The sequence below is a fragment of the Hyalella azteca genome, unplaced genomic scaffold (genome assembly GCF_000764305.2).
Source record: "Hyalella azteca isolate HAZT.00-mixed unplaced genomic scaffold, Hazt_2.0.2 contig3064, whole genome shotgun sequence".
Classification (NCBI taxonomy): domain Eukaryota; kingdom Metazoa; phylum Arthropoda; class Malacostraca; order Amphipoda; family Hyalellidae; genus Hyalella; species Hyalella azteca.
Genome location: NW_025933318.1, coordinates 26,697 through 46,844, shown reverse-complemented (window position 1 = coordinate 46,844; position 20,148 = coordinate 26,697). Strand labels below are relative to the sequence as shown.

The following is a 20,148-nucleotide window of genomic DNA, read 5'->3' as shown; positions in this document are numbered from 1 at the left end:
GATTTTTAACTTCAATGTGATCTGGTTGCTTAGCCCCCTCTGTCCTTCAAATCTAGAGACGCCGCTGAATTTAATTCTATAGGGTCGGAATGATCCTTTGTCAGACGATTCTGTCTTCCAATATATTTTAAATTCATTAAATTGTGACTTTTACTGTACACCTGCATTTTGTGGCCGGTTTTTCCGGCCAGATTTGCGGTTGTTTAAAAAATCTAATAATAATGTGAAATTTTTAAGAATTAAATTTTTGCCGTAATCTTGTCTACGGTCATAACTTTATGGCCTGAGGTCCCCCCAACAGTCCATAAAACAACGTGTAGGTGTAAACATATGAGGATATTCTTGCACCGGCTCCCAAGCTGAGAAACTGGCTAAAAATATTTGGTTATGCTCTGATGTCACTCTGAAAAATGATTGTCTTTGTCCACATAATGATGCACTTCATGCTCCTGTGTGGGTCATCCTAACTCAGCTTGTCCCAGAAAAAGTAAGTATCAGTCTCTGGTCTCTGCTCCTTCGGATGTGGAAAGAACAGTAAAGTCATGCAGGCCTTTGCTGCATTCAAAGCAAGGCAGCTCATCTCACTGCACTCGCTCGTGGCTGATTTCGACTACCCAGCGAGTCTGGTTGTTCTTTCCAAAATAATACATGAAGGTAAATCCTGTTTTAGTACTGCTGCTTTGTAATATAAGAAAAAATGCTACTCTAGGATATTCACACGGCATTATGTTCATTAGTAGATTTATTAAACTGATATTTTACAAAGAAGGTTAAGAAATTTTACTACCATTTCGATTTCTTCTGTACGAGCGTTTGGGTTCCGTCCTCACTAATGGCTATATACGTCTTTGGGTCCATGTTCATGCGGAGATAAAGCAGGTAGGCGGCGCTGAGGGTGATAGAACACACGCCAAACGCCATCACCATCAGGTTCTGAGGGGAGCACCAACTCGATAAGAGGTTTCCTCACTCATGTGCATAGTTCGTACAAGGTTCGTTTACAAGGACACCGTACAAGGTTAGCTTCAAATAGAGGCGCTGAGTAAGAAGTACCTCGACGTGAAAATGCATATATATTTATATCAGATGCTTCCTATTTTAAAGGACAAATAACCAAAAACCTAAAGGTTCGAGAAAATTGAATGCCTACGATTGAAATACACGATGCACATCTTGAGACCTTTGTGTCATTCATACAAATTTAATACATGACTGTCATAGTTTTTCTAGTTGATGAAAGATCTATTTTTACTCTATTCTAAATTATAGCACAAATAATACATTTGTAATAGAATTTCATTCTCACCGGCTTAACGTAAAGCTCGAAGTTGATGATCTGAAATACATTAGTGGTTCTGATGCTGCGGATGCAGCAGGTTCAGAGGGTGCTTTCTCAGGCGGCTTGATCTTCGTAAACCATTTCTTCCACATGACGTGGGGACTAAAATATGTACGAGAATTATCTGAACTATCGCAGCATCATTCCCGTATTGTTACTGTTTAAAGAGTCAAAAAATGTTTCATGGTGACTTAAAAAAAATGAAATTTTTCAACATGGCTGTTAGTCTTCGAGTATGCACGTCATGCACTTGCTGTTCATGCTCATAAAGCGTTGCATGGGAGTGGCGTATTTATAGGCGGCACTAATCAAGTGACCGCAGAAAACATTGCTTCTCATATAATCAATGTTTTGCCTTTCATGCAGCATCTTTAGCTTTGCCAGAAATGCGCTAAGTAACCGCAGCTCTAGAGGTTACTACCCAGTGAAAATTTGCAGACGAGTCAGCTTCTGATTTGGATTACCAGAAGCTGGGGCACCTCTAAATTTTGTTAGGGTAGCAAACTCACGGGAGGCAAAGAGAGAAATGCAATGAGTTTCATGTTAATAAAAACTGAACCCCACAACTGGAACTATCATAAAGACTAATCCCAACTTGTACGCGAGCGTACAGTCAACTCTTTCGCAATCAAGATCGATTTATGGTCAGTTTTCAAAGTTCATTATGAATGTTCATTGTAAAACACATAACATATAACAGCAATTAAAATCCATTGAATGCGAACATTACAATAACTTACACCAATATTTATTAGCGCATCAAGACATTATGAAATAAATACTACATATTAGGATTATATTCATCATTTGCCGACAAGTACATGGTGGTATGAGGCGGCTGTAAGAAACTACCGAGTGGTACAAATAACAAAAAAAAATTAAGACATAAATATATCACTGATAACATTTCTGTTATCAATGATATAATAGGCTCTGAAGAAATTGCAAACCACCATCAAGGACTCGCTGACGAACTCTGTCATGAAAGCGATACTTGACCCAAATGAAATTTTAACGCAATATTGGAGACTGTGAAATTAAATTTTATATTAGCAACTTCGTTCTTCAATCAATAGTTAATATTTACATTGATTTACTGAGCAGCACTTACAGCACCCTGAGGCAGCAGTTTACCACAAGAATAATGTTCATTATAAAATAATCACATGCTTGTCAGGCAACCAGCAGGCCAAAATCCTAACAATTTTTAAAATATCGCGGAAATTAATTGTCTGGAGCACTACACACCGGCCCGAGTTTAGCCACTAAAGTTTAAGCTGGGGAGGGTCCCGAGGGTCGCTTACGTCTAAATGTGTGGGTATTCTGAGTATTACGTTAATCACGGAGGAAAGTTTTACGTTAATCTCAGAGGAATTCTAGTAATCACAGAGCACAATCGTAAGTTGTTTACCGTATGAACGCCGCTGACTCTCTCCGCAAACCAGACTGCACGAAAAGAAAATCACGTTGGAAGCATTTGCCAACCGCTGGTGCGGAATTTATTCGAGTAATATTCACAAATGACATATTAATTTTAGTGTTTAAAATTACTAAAATGTTCAAGTTTTGTTTATTAAATCGATTTTAGTAATGAAATGTTTTTCTAATTCCGGCGTTTTGTTCGATAGCCAAAAATTTGTGAAGTTTTGTTTTCCGTTATGATTGAAAACGAATTGACTTTAAAATCTGAAGAATTAATTTGTATTTTGGCCCATTGTTAATAATTGGTTACCTTCCAAATTTCATGCAAATCCTGAAAGAATTGATGGACTTGTGTCAGGTTATGAGTGGTATGGTTGAGTAATTGTTTCGTTTTACTTGGCAATGAACTGAAGTAAAAAAAATTGCAATATAAATATTTACTATCGCGGCATATTGCTGGTAATTATAAATATTCTATATTGTATACAAATCGTTATGAGTAAAAGGAATTATGAGTGGTTCTGTTTCTCATATGTTGTGTTTTTTGTTTTAATAAAAACATAAGGTAAAAATAGGTAATAATTCTTATCGCATATTTCTAACTTCAATAGGATCTGGTTGGCAGCGCAGCCGTGCACCACCAATTTTGTGCACCAATAAGCACTGAATCGAACGCCTTGGATCTTTCCGGATATCCACCAATCAGCCGTGCACCACTCGGCTTTGTCCTCCTCCGGCCTTGACCACCACCTGCCGTGCTGACTTCTGGGCATCGTTAAATTACGTAATTTTACGTTCACCGCATCTGAGGTTAGGTTTCAGATAGCATAGTTCTGTTCCAAAATTTATCGTCCTTCGAAAAGTTGCCGTTCGACCGAGGGCTGGTTCGACCCACGGCCTAGTTACGGACGGCTTGAAGTGTTGAATGCTACGTTCCGGAAGGCAGGAAGCATGATGGTCCATTACATCCAGGGCAGTGGTGGTCTTCGGCAGGCGACCCGATCTGGTTAATTAGCAGTTTGCCCCATGGTTGATGGTTAGCCCCCTCTGTCCTTCAAATCGAGAGACGCCGCTGAATTTAATTCTATAGGGTCGAAATGATCCTTTGTCAGCCGAATCTATCTTCAAATATATTTTAATTTCATGAAATTATGACTTATACTGTACACCTACATTTTGTAGGCCGGTTTTCCGGCCAGATTTGCGGTTGTTTAAAAAATCTAATAATAATGTGAAATTTTTTAAGAATTAAATTTTTGCCGTAATCTTGTCTACGGTCATAACTTTATGGCCTGAGGTCCCCCCAATAGTCCATAAAACAACGTGTAGGTGTAAACATATGAGGATATTCTTGCACCGGCTCTCAAGCTGAGAAACTGGCTAAAAATATTTGGTTATGCTCTGATGTCACTCGGAAAAATGACTGTCTTCGTCCACATAATGATGCACTTCATGCTCCTGTGTGGGTCATCCTAACTCAGCTTGGCCCAGAAAAAATAAGTATCAGTCTCAGGTCTCTGCTCCTTCGGGAGTGGGAAGAACAGTTAAGTCATGCGGGCCTTTAGGGCATTCAAAGCAAGGCAGCTTATATCACTGCACTCCCTCGTGGCTTATTTCGACTACCTAACGAGTCTGGCGGTTCTATCCAAAATAATACACGAAGGTAAAATCCTGTTTTAGTACTGCTGCTTTCCAATGTAAGAAAAAATGTTACTCTAGGATATTCACACGGCATTATGTTCATTAGTAGATTTATTAGACTGATATTTTACAAAGAAGGCTGAGGAATTTCACTCCCATTTTGATTTCTTCTGTACGAGCGTTTGGGTTCCGTCCTCACTGATGGCTATATACGTCTTTGGGTCCATGTTCATGCGGAGATAAAGCAAGTAGGCAGCGCTGAGGGTAATAGAACACACGCCAAACGCCATCACCATCAGGTTCTGAGGGGAGCACCAACTCGATAAGAGGTTTCATCACTCATGTGCATAGTTCGTAAAATGTTCGTTTACAAGGATACAAGGTTAGCTTCAAATAGAGGCGCTGAGTAAGAAATGCCTCGATGTGAAAATGCATATATATTTATATCAGATGCTTCCTATTTCAAAGGACAAATAACCAAGAACCAAAAGGTTCGAGGAAATTGAATGCCTACGATTGAAATACACGATGCACATCTCAAGACCTTTGTGTCATTCATACAAATTTAATACATGTCTTTGATAGTTTTTCTAGTTGATGAAAGATCTATTTGTACTTTATTCTAAATTATAGCACAAATAATATATTTGTAATAAGGATTTTATACTCACCGGCTTAACGTAAAGCTCGAAGTTAATGATCTGAAATACATTAGTGGTTCTGATGCTGCGGATGCCGTCAGGTTCAGGGGGTGCTTTCTCAGGCGATTTGATCTTCGTAAACCATTTCTTCCACATAACGCGGGGACTAAAAAATGTACGAAAATTTTTTGAACTATCGCAGCATCATTCCCGTATTGTTACTGTTTAAAGAGTCAAAAAATGTTCCATGATGAAGAAATGTTTCGTTAAAAAAATAAAATTTTTCTACATGGCTGTTAGTCTTCAAGTATGCACGCCATGCACTTGCTGTTCATGCTCATCAAGCGTCGCATGGAAGAGGTGTATTTATAGGAGGCACTAATCAAGTGACCGCAATAAACAATCCCCTCAGGGGGGACTTCTGACGCGTGTTTGCGCGCGTCAGAAGTCCTATGGGATTTCGCGTTCCTAGGGGGATTGTTCCTGAGCGCCCCACCGCTGAGCTCGCGGTGTCTGACTGCAGGTCTCAGTTGTGGGGTTAAGCTATTATGTAGGTAGGATTCCTTACATTTCCCTTCTCTGTCTCTCTCTCGTGCGGGCGGCCGACGTCCCGTGTAAGCAACCTCTTGTTCGAGTGTCTTCGTTTCTGTTGCTTTTCACCTGTCCCTCCTTGTCACTTCGTCTCTTTGAGATGCTAACGCTGCTTCTTTCGAGCCAGCTTTGACTTTCGGTGCGAGATAGCTAAATAGCTGAAGCGCTAGTAAACATTTGGCCACTAAACTAACTAATAAACATTGTTTCTCATATAATCAATGTTTTGACTTTCATGCAGCATCTTTAGTTTTGCCAGAAATACGCTAAATAACCGCAGCTCTAGAGGTTACTACCCAGCGAAAATTTGCAGACGCGTCAGCTTCTGATTTGGATTACCAGATGCTGGGGCGACTCTAAATTTTGTTAGGGTAGCAACCTCACGGGAGGCAAAGATGAGAAATGCAATGAGTTTCATGTTAATAACTGAACCCCACAACTGGGACTATCATAAAGACTAACCCCGACTTGTAAGCGAGCGCACAGTCAACTCTTTCGTAATCATGATCGATTTGTGGTCAGTTTTCAACGTTCATAATGAATGTTCATTGTCAAACACAAAAATTTAGCAGCAATTAAAAGCCATTGAACGCAAACATAACAATAACTTACAGTCTTACACCAATATTTATGAGCGCATCAAGACATTATGAAATAAATACTACATATTAGGATTATATTCAGCATTAGCCGACAAGTACATGGTGGTGTGAGGCGGCGGTAAGAAACTACCGAGTGGTACAAATAACATAAATAAATTAAGACATAAATATATCACTGATAACATTTCTGTTATCAATGATAGTATAGGCTCTGAAGAAATTGCAAACCACCATCAAGGACTCGCTGACGAACTCTGTCATGAAAGCGATACTTGACCCAAATGAAATTTTAACGTAATATTGGAGACTGTGAAATTGAATTTTATATTAGCAACTTCGTTCTTCAATCAATAGTTAATATTTACATTGATTTACTGAGCAGCACTTACAGCACCCTGAGGCAGCAGTTTACCACAAGAATAATGTTCATTACGAAATAATCACATTCTTGTCAGGCAACCAGCAGGCCAAAATCCTAAAAATTTTTAAAATACCGCGGAAATTAATTGTCTGGAGCACTACACACCGGCCCGGTTTAGCCACTAAAGTTTAAGCTGGGGAGGGTCCCGAGGGTCGCTTACGTCCCCTACAGCGATGGCCAGCTGGCCACACCACTGCCCCCTGGGGCCACGTCTCCCTACAGTGATGAGGACACCACTGCCCCCTGGGGGCCCACGTCTGCACACGACAAAGGGCCGCGGCTGTCGTGTACAGACCACGGAGTCTGTACACGACAAGACAAGACAGGAATACATCACAGGCAGAAACATCGCAAGCCATGTCATTGCTGTCATGCTTGGCGAGACAAATTCGGCAGCTTTAGAGAAAAAAGTTGACAGTACGCAATGCAGAGCTCAGAACGCCACAATATTGATTAATTATTAACATAAAAGAGGGAAAAGAAGGTTGGTCACAGAAAAGCCCTTATAATGTCGTTATCTTTCCATCAACAAGAATAGACACGTCTCGATGCAATCGAAATTTAACAAAGATATATTTACAGAACTTTTTATAACAAAATTGTACAGGTAAGAAAATTTACGCATTCATTACATAGTCATTAACGTAGACACGATGGATGTCATCATCATAATCAAACGCAAAGAAGTGACAACCTCGTTGTTTTGTTGCCTATTATCATTCGAATTAACCAGAATTTAACACTGTAGTAGGATAGGAATAAGAAGAAACTTAGAACTGTTAATCCCTGTGACGAAATAAAATAAAATAATCGTTATAAAGCAACAAGGGAAATCCGGCACGGAAAAATTCTGTTCTAAATCATACTATACAGCAAAACGAGCCTTCAAAATCCACAGGCATTCGGTGAACGAAATTTAAGAAATGATCAACATTTACCATGCTCATACACTGGAGAATTCAGGATATAATTCAATACAAAGACCTTTAAGAACCAGATGCTACACAACGATACGTTCAAAGATCTTGTCGGTCTCAATTTGATAAATTAGAATAATGTTTCAGCAGGGAACAGAAAATTAATCCTCTCTCCTGCCATCTCGTAGACCAGATGTTGTGTCTAACTTTAAAATAACGACCAAGTCAAATTTGCAATCTAATTCACAAAAAGACGCCCCATCACGCATTTAGAGGAGTTCACCCTACTACAATGAGCACCAGCAAACAAAAGCATAAATTTGTAAGCAGTAAGGTACTACGTATTAGTTGATCCGAAAATTAACTTTAGTTTTCGGATCAATTAATCCGAAAGATAACCTTCTTGGAGGTAAAAGCAAATACACATCACGCTGGTCGACACTGGTGATGACTGCCACTTGTCACTGGGCGCGCTCTGTGAGCTGCCACGTCTGAACATTGCTCGAAGGAACAACCTTTTCTTGGGTAAATGAGTGGTACTATACACGTATATGTTCGTTATTAAGCGAGGTTTCGTTCTTGAAATGGAGATTTTGTTATTGAAATGGGTCTTCAAACAATGCACTGCTCGTGGATGGGTTCGTTGAGGTATATTCTGTTGATCTCGAAGCGCCCCATGTCGATGCTGCGATACTCGCTGTGCACCAGCCGCTCCATGACGGCCCTGCCAACCCCCACCGCGTGCTGGATGCCTGCATAGCACCACAGCAGAGTTATATTCAAACTTGTATGAAACGTTAATGTTATAATAAACGCAGCGATAAGATTTATTATAGTATTAACATAATTCTTATATGAATGAAATAAACGCTTATTTTCACCAAGCATACGCGTTGGGATGCGATTTCTAACAATAAATTTCTTAGTGTATATCGCAGAGCTCAGTATTTTTATCTACGTGAAAAAGTGCACACTGGACCTCAATATGGAAATTGGCTTCAAAATGGAACTGCATATTTGTGGGAAATTTTTCCCACCATTAATAATTTTTGCAGTCGTTTGTAAATTTGTTGTCTATATGTCGTTTTCTGTTCATGTTGCGTTCGCAGTTTTGTTGTATTCAGTTTAGTTACGTAATTTGAGTAGGTAGAAGTATCCGCTAGGTTAGGGACTCCTTCATAAGCATTCATACCATTCAGACGTTCAATCTCGCAACGTGCCTTAACTCAAACGCAGCTAGTTCTCAGTTATTCATTTCTGCACCTACCATCACTTCAGCCAGCACCGCAACAGGACCTTCAGATTCTATATGTCTTCCTGGTTACTGTTTCACTATCTTTTTGTTGGTGTGAATGTTGCTTTTTTCATATTAATTATTTACGCTCTATGTACAACTTTTTTCTATGGTACTCTAGACAAATCAATATTCAATTCAATTATTAATATCTCAAGTTTCTAATTAGCTACGTGGTCTCTGATATTGGCAGAGGAACTAGCTTCCTTTGCTGTGACCCACGATTTAATAACTTTATCTTCAATTTTCCAAAGTCAAAATCTCAAACTGTCCTTTTCTATTTTTCCGTCTGGAGTACCTTCCTTTAACTGATTTCATCTATATTTCTGATTTGCATCTTACTAAACGCATTAACACTCTGAGATGCACCAAAATCTTAGGTTGGTCAATTTAGTTACCGGTATTTGATGATTATTGATACATAATTTGGAATTGTTTGCTACAAAGCTAGTTTCTGATCTATTAATTGTTTTAGTAAGTACTGTAATTTTCATTTCAGTATCTGGGACCCGTCGGGGCAACACCATTAAGGAACTTGAAATTCTGCATTCAATATCGCTTCATTGAACCGCCCGTTCTTCAAAGATTTCTATACAACAGCATATGAATTATTGAATTCGGCTTCCTCATTCAACTGGCCCGATTAACGCCAGTTGCACGTTAAATTAATCTGAATAAATATCAACTGACTATTCTTTATTTATTTGTCCGATTGTGTGAGTCAATCATAATTACTCACATATTTTAGTGCAAACATAATTATGAAGATGATGAATGACTTTCATATAAATTTAAATCACGATTGACTCAATGCAAGTATATTAAAGCCAGTAAAATACACTATTGTGGGGCGAAATACATGCGAATTCCTAAAAATGTTGATGTTTTTCAAAAGCAGATGTTAAAGATACTGAAGTTGTATACAGGGTTGCACATTTGCCGTGAAGGGAGGCTAGCAAGTCTCACCGTGCCCTGAGAAGCCAGAAGCCAGGAAGAGGTTGTCAATCTTAGGATGGAAGCCCACGATGCCGTTCTGGTCAAAAACGTTGTACTCGTAGAAGCCACTCCACGACCCTTGCACCTGCGCATAAATAAGCCTTATGAATGAAAAACAAAGCGCTCAACTGACAAAAATTGTAAATTTGCTCGGTTCCAGCAGCACAAGAAGTAGGTACCAAAATGGAACTGCTTGCGGTACGTTGAAGTAGTGCAAGAAAATAGGTTACAATTTGTGATGGACTTAGCGCAGTGCGATGGCGGTCTCGACCGCAAGCTGCTCACCAGGCACCGCATGCGGCGACACGTCGTGTACACGTCACACGAGATGAGCGCCACAGATTAATTTATGAAATAGCTGGGGGGAAAACAGGGGAAAAGAATTGGGGGGAAAAAGAGCAGGGGAAAAGAGCAGGGGAAAAGAGTAGGGGACAAAAGAGTAGGGGAGAAAAGAGTAGGTGGGAAAAGAGTAGGGGGGAAAAGAGTAGGGGAGAAAAGAGCAGGAGAGAAAAGAGTAGGGGACAAAAGAGTAGGGGAGAAAAGAGTAGGTGGGAAAAGAGTAGGTGGGAAAAGAGTAGGGGGGAAAAGAGTAGGGGAGAAAAGAGCAGGAGAGAAAAGAGTAGGTGGGAAAAGAGTAGGGGGGAAAATAGGGGGGAAAAGAGTAGGGGAGAAAAGAGCAGGAGAGAAAAGAGTAGGGGGGAAAAGAGTAGGGGAGAAAAGAGCAGGAGAGAAAAGAGTAGGGGAGAAAAGAGTAGGGGAGAAAAGAGTAGGGGAGAAAAGAGCAGGGGAGAAAAAAGTAGGGGAGAAAAGAGTAGAGGAAAACGAGCAGAGAAAAAAAAGTAAGGAAAAAAGAGCAGGGGAAAAAAAGCAGATGAAAAAAGAGCAGGTAAAACGAGCAGAGGAAAAACAGCCTACTGAGCAGCCCACACTTATGATTTGTATGAAGATTCTATCCTAGTATTTATTACTTAACCAAATGTGTATATATTTCGTCCTTTCTGAAAAAAAAACGCATAACTGGTAGTTGCACAACGTAATTTTGAAAAATTTCACCAACATGATGCACTACCTGATGAAAGAGACGAGGCCTAGCAACCTTTATGTCAATAATACAAAGACCACAATACTAGTCGTCCATGCATGTACTGAACTACATATAATTAATGCTGATGGGTCAAAATTCCCTCCGGGTAAATGAGGCTGAAACAACGTTGATTACAAGTTGATTAGGTTGAAACAACGTTGATTACAAGTTGATTATGTTGAAACAACGTTGATTACAAGTTGATTATGTTTAAACAACGTGCAATGGTTATTTGAACGTCAGATGCGTGGTGGATTGGTGTCGTCCACAGTCTTATGCACGTCAGAGTAGTTCTACCTTATTATATATGACACCTGAATCTACAAGAAGCCAGGGAAATGCTAGTTTATTTCAGAGGTGCGCTAATAATATATACATTATTACATTATACATATTGTTATGGCACCTAAATCTACTAGAAGCCAGGGAAATGCTAGTTTACTTCAAAGGTGCGCTAATAATACATACATAATACACATGAACATGGCACCTTAATCTCCTGGAAGCCCGGCACGCGGTGGGCGATGGCAGGCCACACTCTGTGCAGGAAAAATTCGTCGTCGACCTCGAGGTTGTCGCAGGGAGGCTCCTCCTCCTCAGTGGGCGACATGCCCGCAAGAAACATGTTGCCGAAGCCCTCCCGCCTGAAGTAGGCGCGGCTGGGGTCCACCACCAGGGGCGTGGCCAGACCGGGGCCCTTGGGGGCGTGGAAGCAGTACACGTAGCGCTTCCTGTACACACATAATACACTTGTATGGCGGTGTCATGCAGTACATGTAGCATACTGCACACACATTATACACTTGTATGGCGGTGTCATGCAGTACACGTAGCATACTGCACACACATTATACACTTGTATGGCTCTTGTATGGCGGTGTCATGCAGTACACGCAGCATACTGCACACACATTATACACTTGTATGGCGGTGTCATGCAGTACACGTAGCATACTGTACACACATTATACACTTGTGTATGGCGGTGTCATGCAGTACACGTAGCATACTTGTATGGAGATGCACCATAGCACTAAGGGGCTACGATTTTCAACTAAAAACTGCGGTGCAACTTATCAATGCGACAACATTTCTTCTCACTTCCAAGTCACCGGCATGTTAAACAGACTCGTTGCTGACATCGTTTACTCTCCAAGTATGAACCGAGTTCAAGACGAGAAGAAGCTATGCAGAGACGCATGTATCAACAAGACGTACCTCCTCCGCCCTCACAGCTGGCTCTATATTCAGCAGCTACTTAGCTTCAACGTCAGTTTGTGATAAATCTGGTCGAATGCCGAGTTTTCAGATCCCACGAGACAAGTAAAGTACATTAGAAGAATCGGCGACATGCTACCTTGGCCTGTCGATGCAACTATCTATAAATTTAACTAACTATAACTTTAACCAACTATAACTTTAACTAAATACAACTTTAACCAACTATAACTTTAACTATAACTTCAACTAACTATAACTTTAACTAAATATAACTATAATCACCCATAACATTAACTAACTATAACTTTAACTAACTATAACTTTAACTATAACTTTAACTAACTATAACTTTAAGTAACTATAAGTTTAACTAAATATAACTTTAACAAACTACAACTTCAACTAACCATAACTTTAACTAACCATAACTTTAAGTATAAGGTCAATACAAATAAGCTGTACACTACGGACCGAGGCTCTATGGGTACGGGGTAGGCCATGAGGCCCTCCTCGGCCTTGCCGACGCCCATGAGGTCGTAGCAGAGGCTGCCGCTGCTGTGGCCCGCCGCCATGATCACGTACGCTGGTGCGATGGTGCGCACTTCTTGGTTAGGCAGCCGTACCTGCACAACACAAACTTGCATTAATATGTATAGAGCACATTTGAAAAATATATAAGTAAAATACATTTCAAAATTTAAATCCTGCAAAAACATTTTTTCAAACTCAAGGGAAAAGACATAAATAGTACAGCAAATACACAATGACAGAAAATCTAGTGCGCACTTCTTGCTTAGGCAGCCGTACCTGCACCACACAAACTTGCCTTAATATGTGTAGAGTACATTTGAAATATAAATATGTAAAATACATTTGAAAACATGACTCGTGCAAAAACATTTTTTTGAACTTGAGGGAAGAGACATGTTTAATACAGCAAATACAACAAAATAAAAATATATAAAACACTTTAAAAAAACGTTTTTATGGTGGTTACAAAACAAAAAACAATGAAATAAAATATAATAAAAAAACTTTAAAAACCACGTTTTCTTAACGTAGAAAAAATAAAAACATTGACTCTTACATAAAATTACATAACATTCTACAGAACTTTAATGTTATGTAAGAGTTAATGTTTTTCTTTTTTGTCCGTTAAGAAAACGTGGTTTTTTAAGTTTTTTATTATTATATTTTATTTCCTTGTTTTTAGTTTTGTAACCCCCAGAAAAACGTGGTTTTTAAAAATGTTTTTTATATTTACTTATTTTCTACTAGTTTAGCAATTTTAACAATTCAAATCATTTTGCAGGGTTGGCAAGTCTGAATGTTTGACAAAAAAACTCGATTCCAAAACATGAATTTTTACGTTTTTTAATTTGTTTAATTAACAAAAATTTAAACTTATTCTGTCTGATGATCATATCTTGAACTGTTAGGCAGCATAAGCATGCATGCCAAATTTCAAGATTCTAGGATATTTTGAAGTGCTTTAAATTAAGGTTTAAATTTTTGATGACAGACCGACAAAGACGAAGCGAAACTAAGAAAAACGCGCCAAAAAAAATTTATTAATTATTACTTCTGATGATCAAATCTTGAATTGTTAGGCAGCATAAGCATGCGTGCCAAATTTCAAGATTCTAGGATCTTCAGAAGTGCTCCAAATTAAGGTTTGAATTTTTGATGACAGGCAGAGACAAAGCGAAACTAAGAAAAACGTGGTAAAATATCCAGTAAAACATCCACACATTGGACATTAATTTCATATATAATGAAATTTAAAATACATCGAAAAATGGTCACAGACTTCTTAAATATAATGCAGGATGCCTGAAAAACTGAATTTATTAACTCCATACAGAAGCTTCAAATTTCGTTCAATTGTCAGCAGTATATTTATGAATCTGATAGGAGTTTACTGTTATATCACAATATGGACTCGACGCAGACGTGCACAGCGATGGCGTATGGGCGTACTTCTCAAAAAAACACACAATGCCCAGCCATATAAACATGCCTACAAATTACCAGCAGTCGTTCTAAATTACCAGCAGTCGTCCGCTACTGCACAGCAATTAACCACAGTGATGCACCATAACACGCTGCTGTCCTCCAGGGCCTATACTTTTGTAAGGGAAATTCACCTTATTCCGGCTGTTGGAAGAATTGTTTGTGATTAATTAGTTTCGGCGGCTTTAACGTCTCTATTAGGTTATGCCTATAAGGTTGACCACAAGGCCACACGCGTGACGTGGCCGTCCCGATATTGGGTCCCGCTTTAGTGCTGGGTTCAGTAATTCGCCAGGACTCAGTCGGAGCTTACCTACCGTCACTGCTAACTAGTATACTTGTAGCGTTTCTATTAGGTAAGTGAAAGTAAGATTTAGTTATTTCCTGTAACTATGGAACATAGTCCCGTTTGAAATCTGTGTTTGATAATGTGTCATTAGTGTTAGTATTAGGGACGTTCTTGCTGGTTAGTCCTATTGACCATCATTATTCGGCAGGACCGATCTCTTGCCTGGCCAGCAGGAACGGCTCCTATTTTCTGCGTGGACGGATTGCTGACACCGCAAGTCACTCCGAACACAGGTTTGGTTAATGTAACAGTTTCTTCTATATATTTTCGAGACAGCCAGGGGCTTTTTGATTTTATATTTACCAATTTTTGGGCGGAAAGAATTTTAATATTTCAAAAATGAAGTGCACTAAATTTAAAACAAATATTGCGGGAAAATTTAGTCACAATGTTATAAAACTCGAATTTCCCGGTGATTACCTTGATCTAATCTGCATGCATTGCGCAACTGAAGGAAATCTTCCAGTTTCTCCGGGTTTAATAGCTCTCGTTCTGACCACATTTGTTTCTCAAGACAGCATTAGAAGAAAATATAATGAGACGCTCATTGTCTTGAAACTCGAGACAACCTTCAACAGATTCTTGGAGCAGCAGTCAAACAATATGACGTTGTCTTGAAACAGATTCTTGGAGCAGCAGTCAAACAATATGACATCTTGAAACAGGTTCTTGGAGCAGCAGTCAAACAATATGACATTTATAAATATTCTTATTTCGAAAAAGGATGAGGAGCCTGACATGGACTCACGGACACTTGGTTGATGCAGAGGTCAGCATTGGTGGGATGGCCGTCCAAGTAGGATATCATCTCGTGGGCTTCCTTGAACTTGACGTCCACGACCTCCGCCTCGATGTACTGCGCCCCCAAGTGTACGGCCTTACGCCTCAGCGCCATCAACAGGCTCCACGGGTCAAACCTGAGCAACCAAGACTAACTCACAACTGCACATCGTACTATACTAATATTATTATTATTAATATTACCATTATTATTAACATTAACATTATTATTATATTCTTTAATATATTTATAAAATTATCTTTCTGTGTTTGCACCCTGGCACTGTGAATATAGTGTATGGGACGCCCCGGTATAATCGCATACCTAGTGATTATAACAAAGCTTGGAAAACAAAAGTGTTTTAAATTATGAAAATTAGATACGTGAACCTCAGAACTGAGCAATTTAATGGTAATCTAATTATACTGAGTAACTTGGAATGTTTATATAACATTGAACAAAATACAAAGTAGAGTTGGAAATTTACACCACATTGGAAATACAGAAGAATACTAGTGATTCTTATACCCTGAAACACTAGTTTTTCTTTATTTTTTATTGAGCTGTTAAAATGAAGGTCAACTCACTGTAATTTTAAGTTAATTATTTCATAGCAATAGTTTGTACATTAATCGCTTGAGATATCCACATCCAATAGTAATCATGTATTCAAAAAACATACTTTTTTTAATTTTAAAACCCTCAGGACATATATTGTTAATTATTTCATAGAAATTACATTCGGAGACAGATCCTTATACTATTAACATTTTGAAATGATTAATCAAATAATCTCCTTCCTCATTGAGTAGGACCACACTACAACACAACAAACTGAAGTGTCATAAAACTATCTCTTAAATCTACTGTGCTCAAGGGTTGCGGTTGAATGAATCCTTAATTACGCATGTTAAAGAATATTATCAATCAAACTGCACTCATGGACAACTCACCATCCCTCACCCTCGACGCCCAGCACACCGGCAGCCAAGCCGTCGGTGTTCATCCAGGGGAAGCGCTCCTTTATTTGCTGCACGTCCAGCATCTTGACTATTTTATATTTGATGTGCACAAGATTATTTAACTATTTCTAAATTGAAATTGGTTGATTATCATGATTACAACGTTCTTTCGTAGAATGAGAGAAAAAGAGAAAAGTTTTGGGTTCCTTTGAAAAAAAAACAATCTAATAATTTATCATTCAGTGAGTTTAATACACCTTTTATGAGGTTCAAGAAATTTACTTGCCCAGACAATCCCAAGCAATATAAAATGCCAACAATTATTATGAATCTTCAGTTTTGAGTATATGCCTAGAAATCTTTGAATATATTTTTGTTGCATTATTTCTTCATGGTGACCTGTACTAAATAAGTTAATGTTCATTGCAATTAATATTCCCACTTATATCATCCTTCCAGATAGAACAATGGTTTTCCACATGATTTTAAATAGTATAATTTATTCATCATCTAGACTTGTTAATCTTGTTTATTTCATGCCGTCAACACAGTTAATCTCCTAAAATGCTTTGTACTCTGAAACATATTAAATATTTCAATGCATTTTGAATAATATCATAAGCATATTAATAGCAAAATAGCATTTTCCTTAATTTATGAGCTCCTCCATGATACTAGAAAGATTTTAATCACAAACGCTTACTTTTGAATCTCATAATTCTCATGGAGTTGTTCAAAGCCACTTTCCGAGGCCAGTGTGAGGTAGCCATGTGGCTGGAAGTTGACGCAGGGAGGGTCGGCATTTGGAACCTTCAGCAGGCGAGGAAGCTCCCTCATGAACTGCATGCCGTACATTGACAGCAGAATATTCTCCGGGACACTGAACTGGTGGCGGATGCCCCCAACTGACAGTGCCGTAGAAGAGTTCTTATACTGACATACAGAAAACATTGTAATGATACATACTAACCTTGTATGCTACTCATCTATTTTATTTAATACTGTTAAAAAATTGTTTTAATAAACATATTTCCTACATATCACAAAAATAACCTCACCAGCTTAACATTTCCTAAGGAGTTCATGTAATAGAAGGATTCTTCAAATACCTACCTACATTTTTTATCAATTTGTGCAATACTTCAATCCTTACTCAAATCAATTTAGGACTTTCACACTATTGCTTCAATTGAAATTTGTTCATAATATTAGTTATGGAAATACTAAATAAAAGAAATTCTCATTCAAATACCCCAGAATGGAATGAGATGGAAAAAACCTGTGTTAGATGTCCAGCAAGAAATTGCAACGTGAAAACAATTTGAGAGTATATATAATAATTATTAAGTTCTAATATTTAGACACTATAGTACTTACTGTGAGGTCTTTATCCACAACAACAACACTAACTCCATCCTTAGCATTTTTTGTGAGGTGATAAGCAATAGAAGATCCGATGGCTCCTCCCCCAACCACTAAAAAATCAACATCAGAAGGCCAAGATTCAGGTTTTCCATATTTAATTTTCTGCAGGAAATTCATCTTATTTTTCTTGCTTGATTTGTCCTTGTTTCTGGATGATGATGCATTTTGCAAAAATTCATTCATTTTCTTTTCCTCTGGAGTGGCCATATTTTGAACTTCATCTTCAGGCAATGTGGAAGCATTTTTTTCCTTGGCTCCCAAGTTCAGAGAAGATTTTATATTTTTCATCAATTTTGACTCTTCCTTATATTCTAGTTTAATTGAAGAAATTGCTTGCCAAATCTCCTTTGCACCACGATAGTAAAACCCAAAAAATAATCGTACATCGTCAGTTAGGATACCAATGACTCGGCTCAGAGGATCAGGGTAGTTCTGTCTTCTGAATGGTACACGAGGTCTGTCATCCTCTTTGTGGATGTCTTTAATCCAGTCAGAAATTTCCTGCCCACTGGGATCGCTTTTGGAGACATCTTCTGTATTTGTGGAGATCTTTGTTGAGGGAGGTGGAGTATTCTGAGGAGCTTTGCAGTAGAGATGATGAGATTGGGATAATGAACGATTTATAAGACTATGATTTAATTGCCTGTATGCTAAGCATAACAGACTTGATGATGAAAATACCTTAGTATTCATTTTTTAAATTTCTCAAATTTAGCTATAAGTTTCAGATATACCTAAAAAAACAATAGATAAGTTACACTTTGCTAAATTAGTGCACCCATACAGGAATAGAAACATATATATTTGCAAATAAAAAATACTAGTACTCAACTATATATGTGATTAATGAACGAAAGGTAAATGATAACAGAAGACCTTAAAATTATGTCATTTTTAGCGCATTTTCTCATTTAGGGAAAAAATGCACTATTGTGCTCGCCATGTCCGTCCATCCGTCTGTCTGTCCATGACCTCAAGCTTTTGTCAACGAGAAAATGCGCCCTCTGTCAATCACTGCAGTGAGTACTGAGTTATATTTTTTGGCAATATTTTTTAGGCAGATTTGGTTAGGGTTCAGGGTTGTCATGTATGGTAATAACCAAACAATATAGCATGGCAAGCAGCATTAACATGGATAAAGGTGTGAGCAGAGTACGTATGTCAACAGTGATATGGGATGTAGCAAATAACTTTTCTATGATCTTACTGTATGCTTAACTAACCAGTGAGCCTTGCTTGATTGCAGATCAATGAGAGGCATTTGAATTTCCTATACTCCCACTAATTGCTCTGTATTGAAATAAATGTGGTAAAAGAATCAATATTATAATTAACACCAAGAACAATTAATGCTGATCAGTTATGATGAATATAGTAATAAATAGTAACTAAAAGGAGCCAAAAAAACATGGCAGCAGGAAGATTAAGCTATAATGCTTTAACCCATATACCGTCAACTGGGCTACTCGGGATGGGCGGGGTAACTCGGGACATTCCTCCGACATGGCGTAAAACTGTTTTAGTAGCAAAACTAATTGGAATATTGCAAAACTAAATATAGTGGCGTGAACATCAACATTTTTCCCATCTATGTAGTATAAATGAAGTTCAAAAATACTACATTTACTAGCTTTGAAAAATTCCTGAAAAAAATGGTGAAAAATTATATTTTTAAAAGTTACTTCTGCTAAGGTCTGTAGTAAAAAAAATATTTGCCGTATTAAAAAATTTTGCTTAGAAAAAAAAGGCAGACAAATGGGTATTATTGCAGATTAACTACATCCAAAAAAAAGGGTGTTTTTTTTTTTTAATTATATGTTTTTTTGGGGTGTAGATTACGAATCTGAAATCCATTTTTGGCGGTCGGCATCGGAAAACCGATTTTTTGCAATAATACCGATCANTACAGTAGAACCTCAGTTAGCAAAGGCTCCAGTTAAGAAAAAAATTGATTAAAAACAAAGAATATTGATTACATTTACCTTGCTCAGCGAAAAAAAATTCACTTATCAAAAAATTAGTGCATCATCTGTCATCACAAAATTGTGCATAGAATGTCATATATAGAATTGTGCACCAGGGCCCAGGCATCAGTCTTATGCCACACTATGAAACCTGGAGCCCTTGCAAAGAGCTTTAAAATGAGCCAAAACTTGTTTATGAAATGTTTCATCGTAAGAAGTTATGAATGAAAAACGCTCGAAATCGTCCCGAGTAGCCCCAGGTGACGGTACGTAGTAAATCTATGATTTCTTAACTTTCTTCATGCTACACTGTATATTAAGGTACCTAAGTGTATTCCTGCTAGGCTGCCTGTGCCAGGGCTAAACCTAACCTACTAACCCTGTTACAGTGTGACTGTATCAGACTCCTAGTCAGTTTACATACTGATGTGACAAGGCCACTGGCACTGATGGCTACTATCCTCAGTATCCTACTAACTACTTAT

General features: G+C 38.3%; 2 protein-coding genes across 4 annotated transcripts; both read right to left on the bottom strand.

Annotated features, from left to right (window-relative positions):
- Positions 1 to 727: 727 nt before the first annotated feature.
- Positions 728 to 5,392, bottom strand: LOC108670960 (small integral membrane protein 8-like). Of its 3 annotated transcripts, none has more exons than XM_047885766.1 (2): positions 5,074 to 5,300; positions 728 to 933 (listed from the first exon to the last, which is right to left on the bottom strand). In XM_047885766.1, the coding sequence occupies exons 1-2, from the start codon at positions 5,197 to 5,199 to the stop codon at positions 784 to 786; spliced, it is 276 nt and encodes a 91-aa protein (XP_047741722.1). In that variant the 5' UTR covers positions 5,200 to 5,300; the 3' UTR covers positions 728 to 783. The 3 variants fall into 3 exon arrangements, 2 of the variants coding, with proteins under 2 accessions (XP_047741722.1, XP_018013939.1); XR_007157326.1 differs by lacking the exon at positions 5,074 to 5,300 and adding an exon at positions 1,307 to 2,640 and having other exon boundaries at positions 866 to 933; XM_018158450.2 differs by lacking the exon at positions 728 to 933 and adding an exon at positions 4,496 to 4,704 and having other exon boundaries at positions 5,074 to 5,392.
- A 1,754-nt stretch (positions 5,393 to 7,146) lies between these two features.
- LOC108670958 (FAD-dependent oxidoreductase domain-containing protein 1) lies at positions 7,147 to 18,436 on the bottom strand. Its single transcript, XM_047885767.1, is given in 8 exon segments — positions 7,147 to 8,326; positions 9,835 to 9,949; positions 11,439 to 11,679; positions 12,641 to 12,792; positions 15,280 to 15,448; positions 16,266 to 16,396; positions 16,968 to 17,207; positions 17,652 to 18,436. Coding segments are annotated over 8 exon segments (1,929 nt in total). The 5' UTR covers positions 18,393 to 18,436; the 3' UTR covers positions 7,147 to 8,186.
- Positions 18,437 to 20,148: the final 1,712 nt, after the last annotated feature.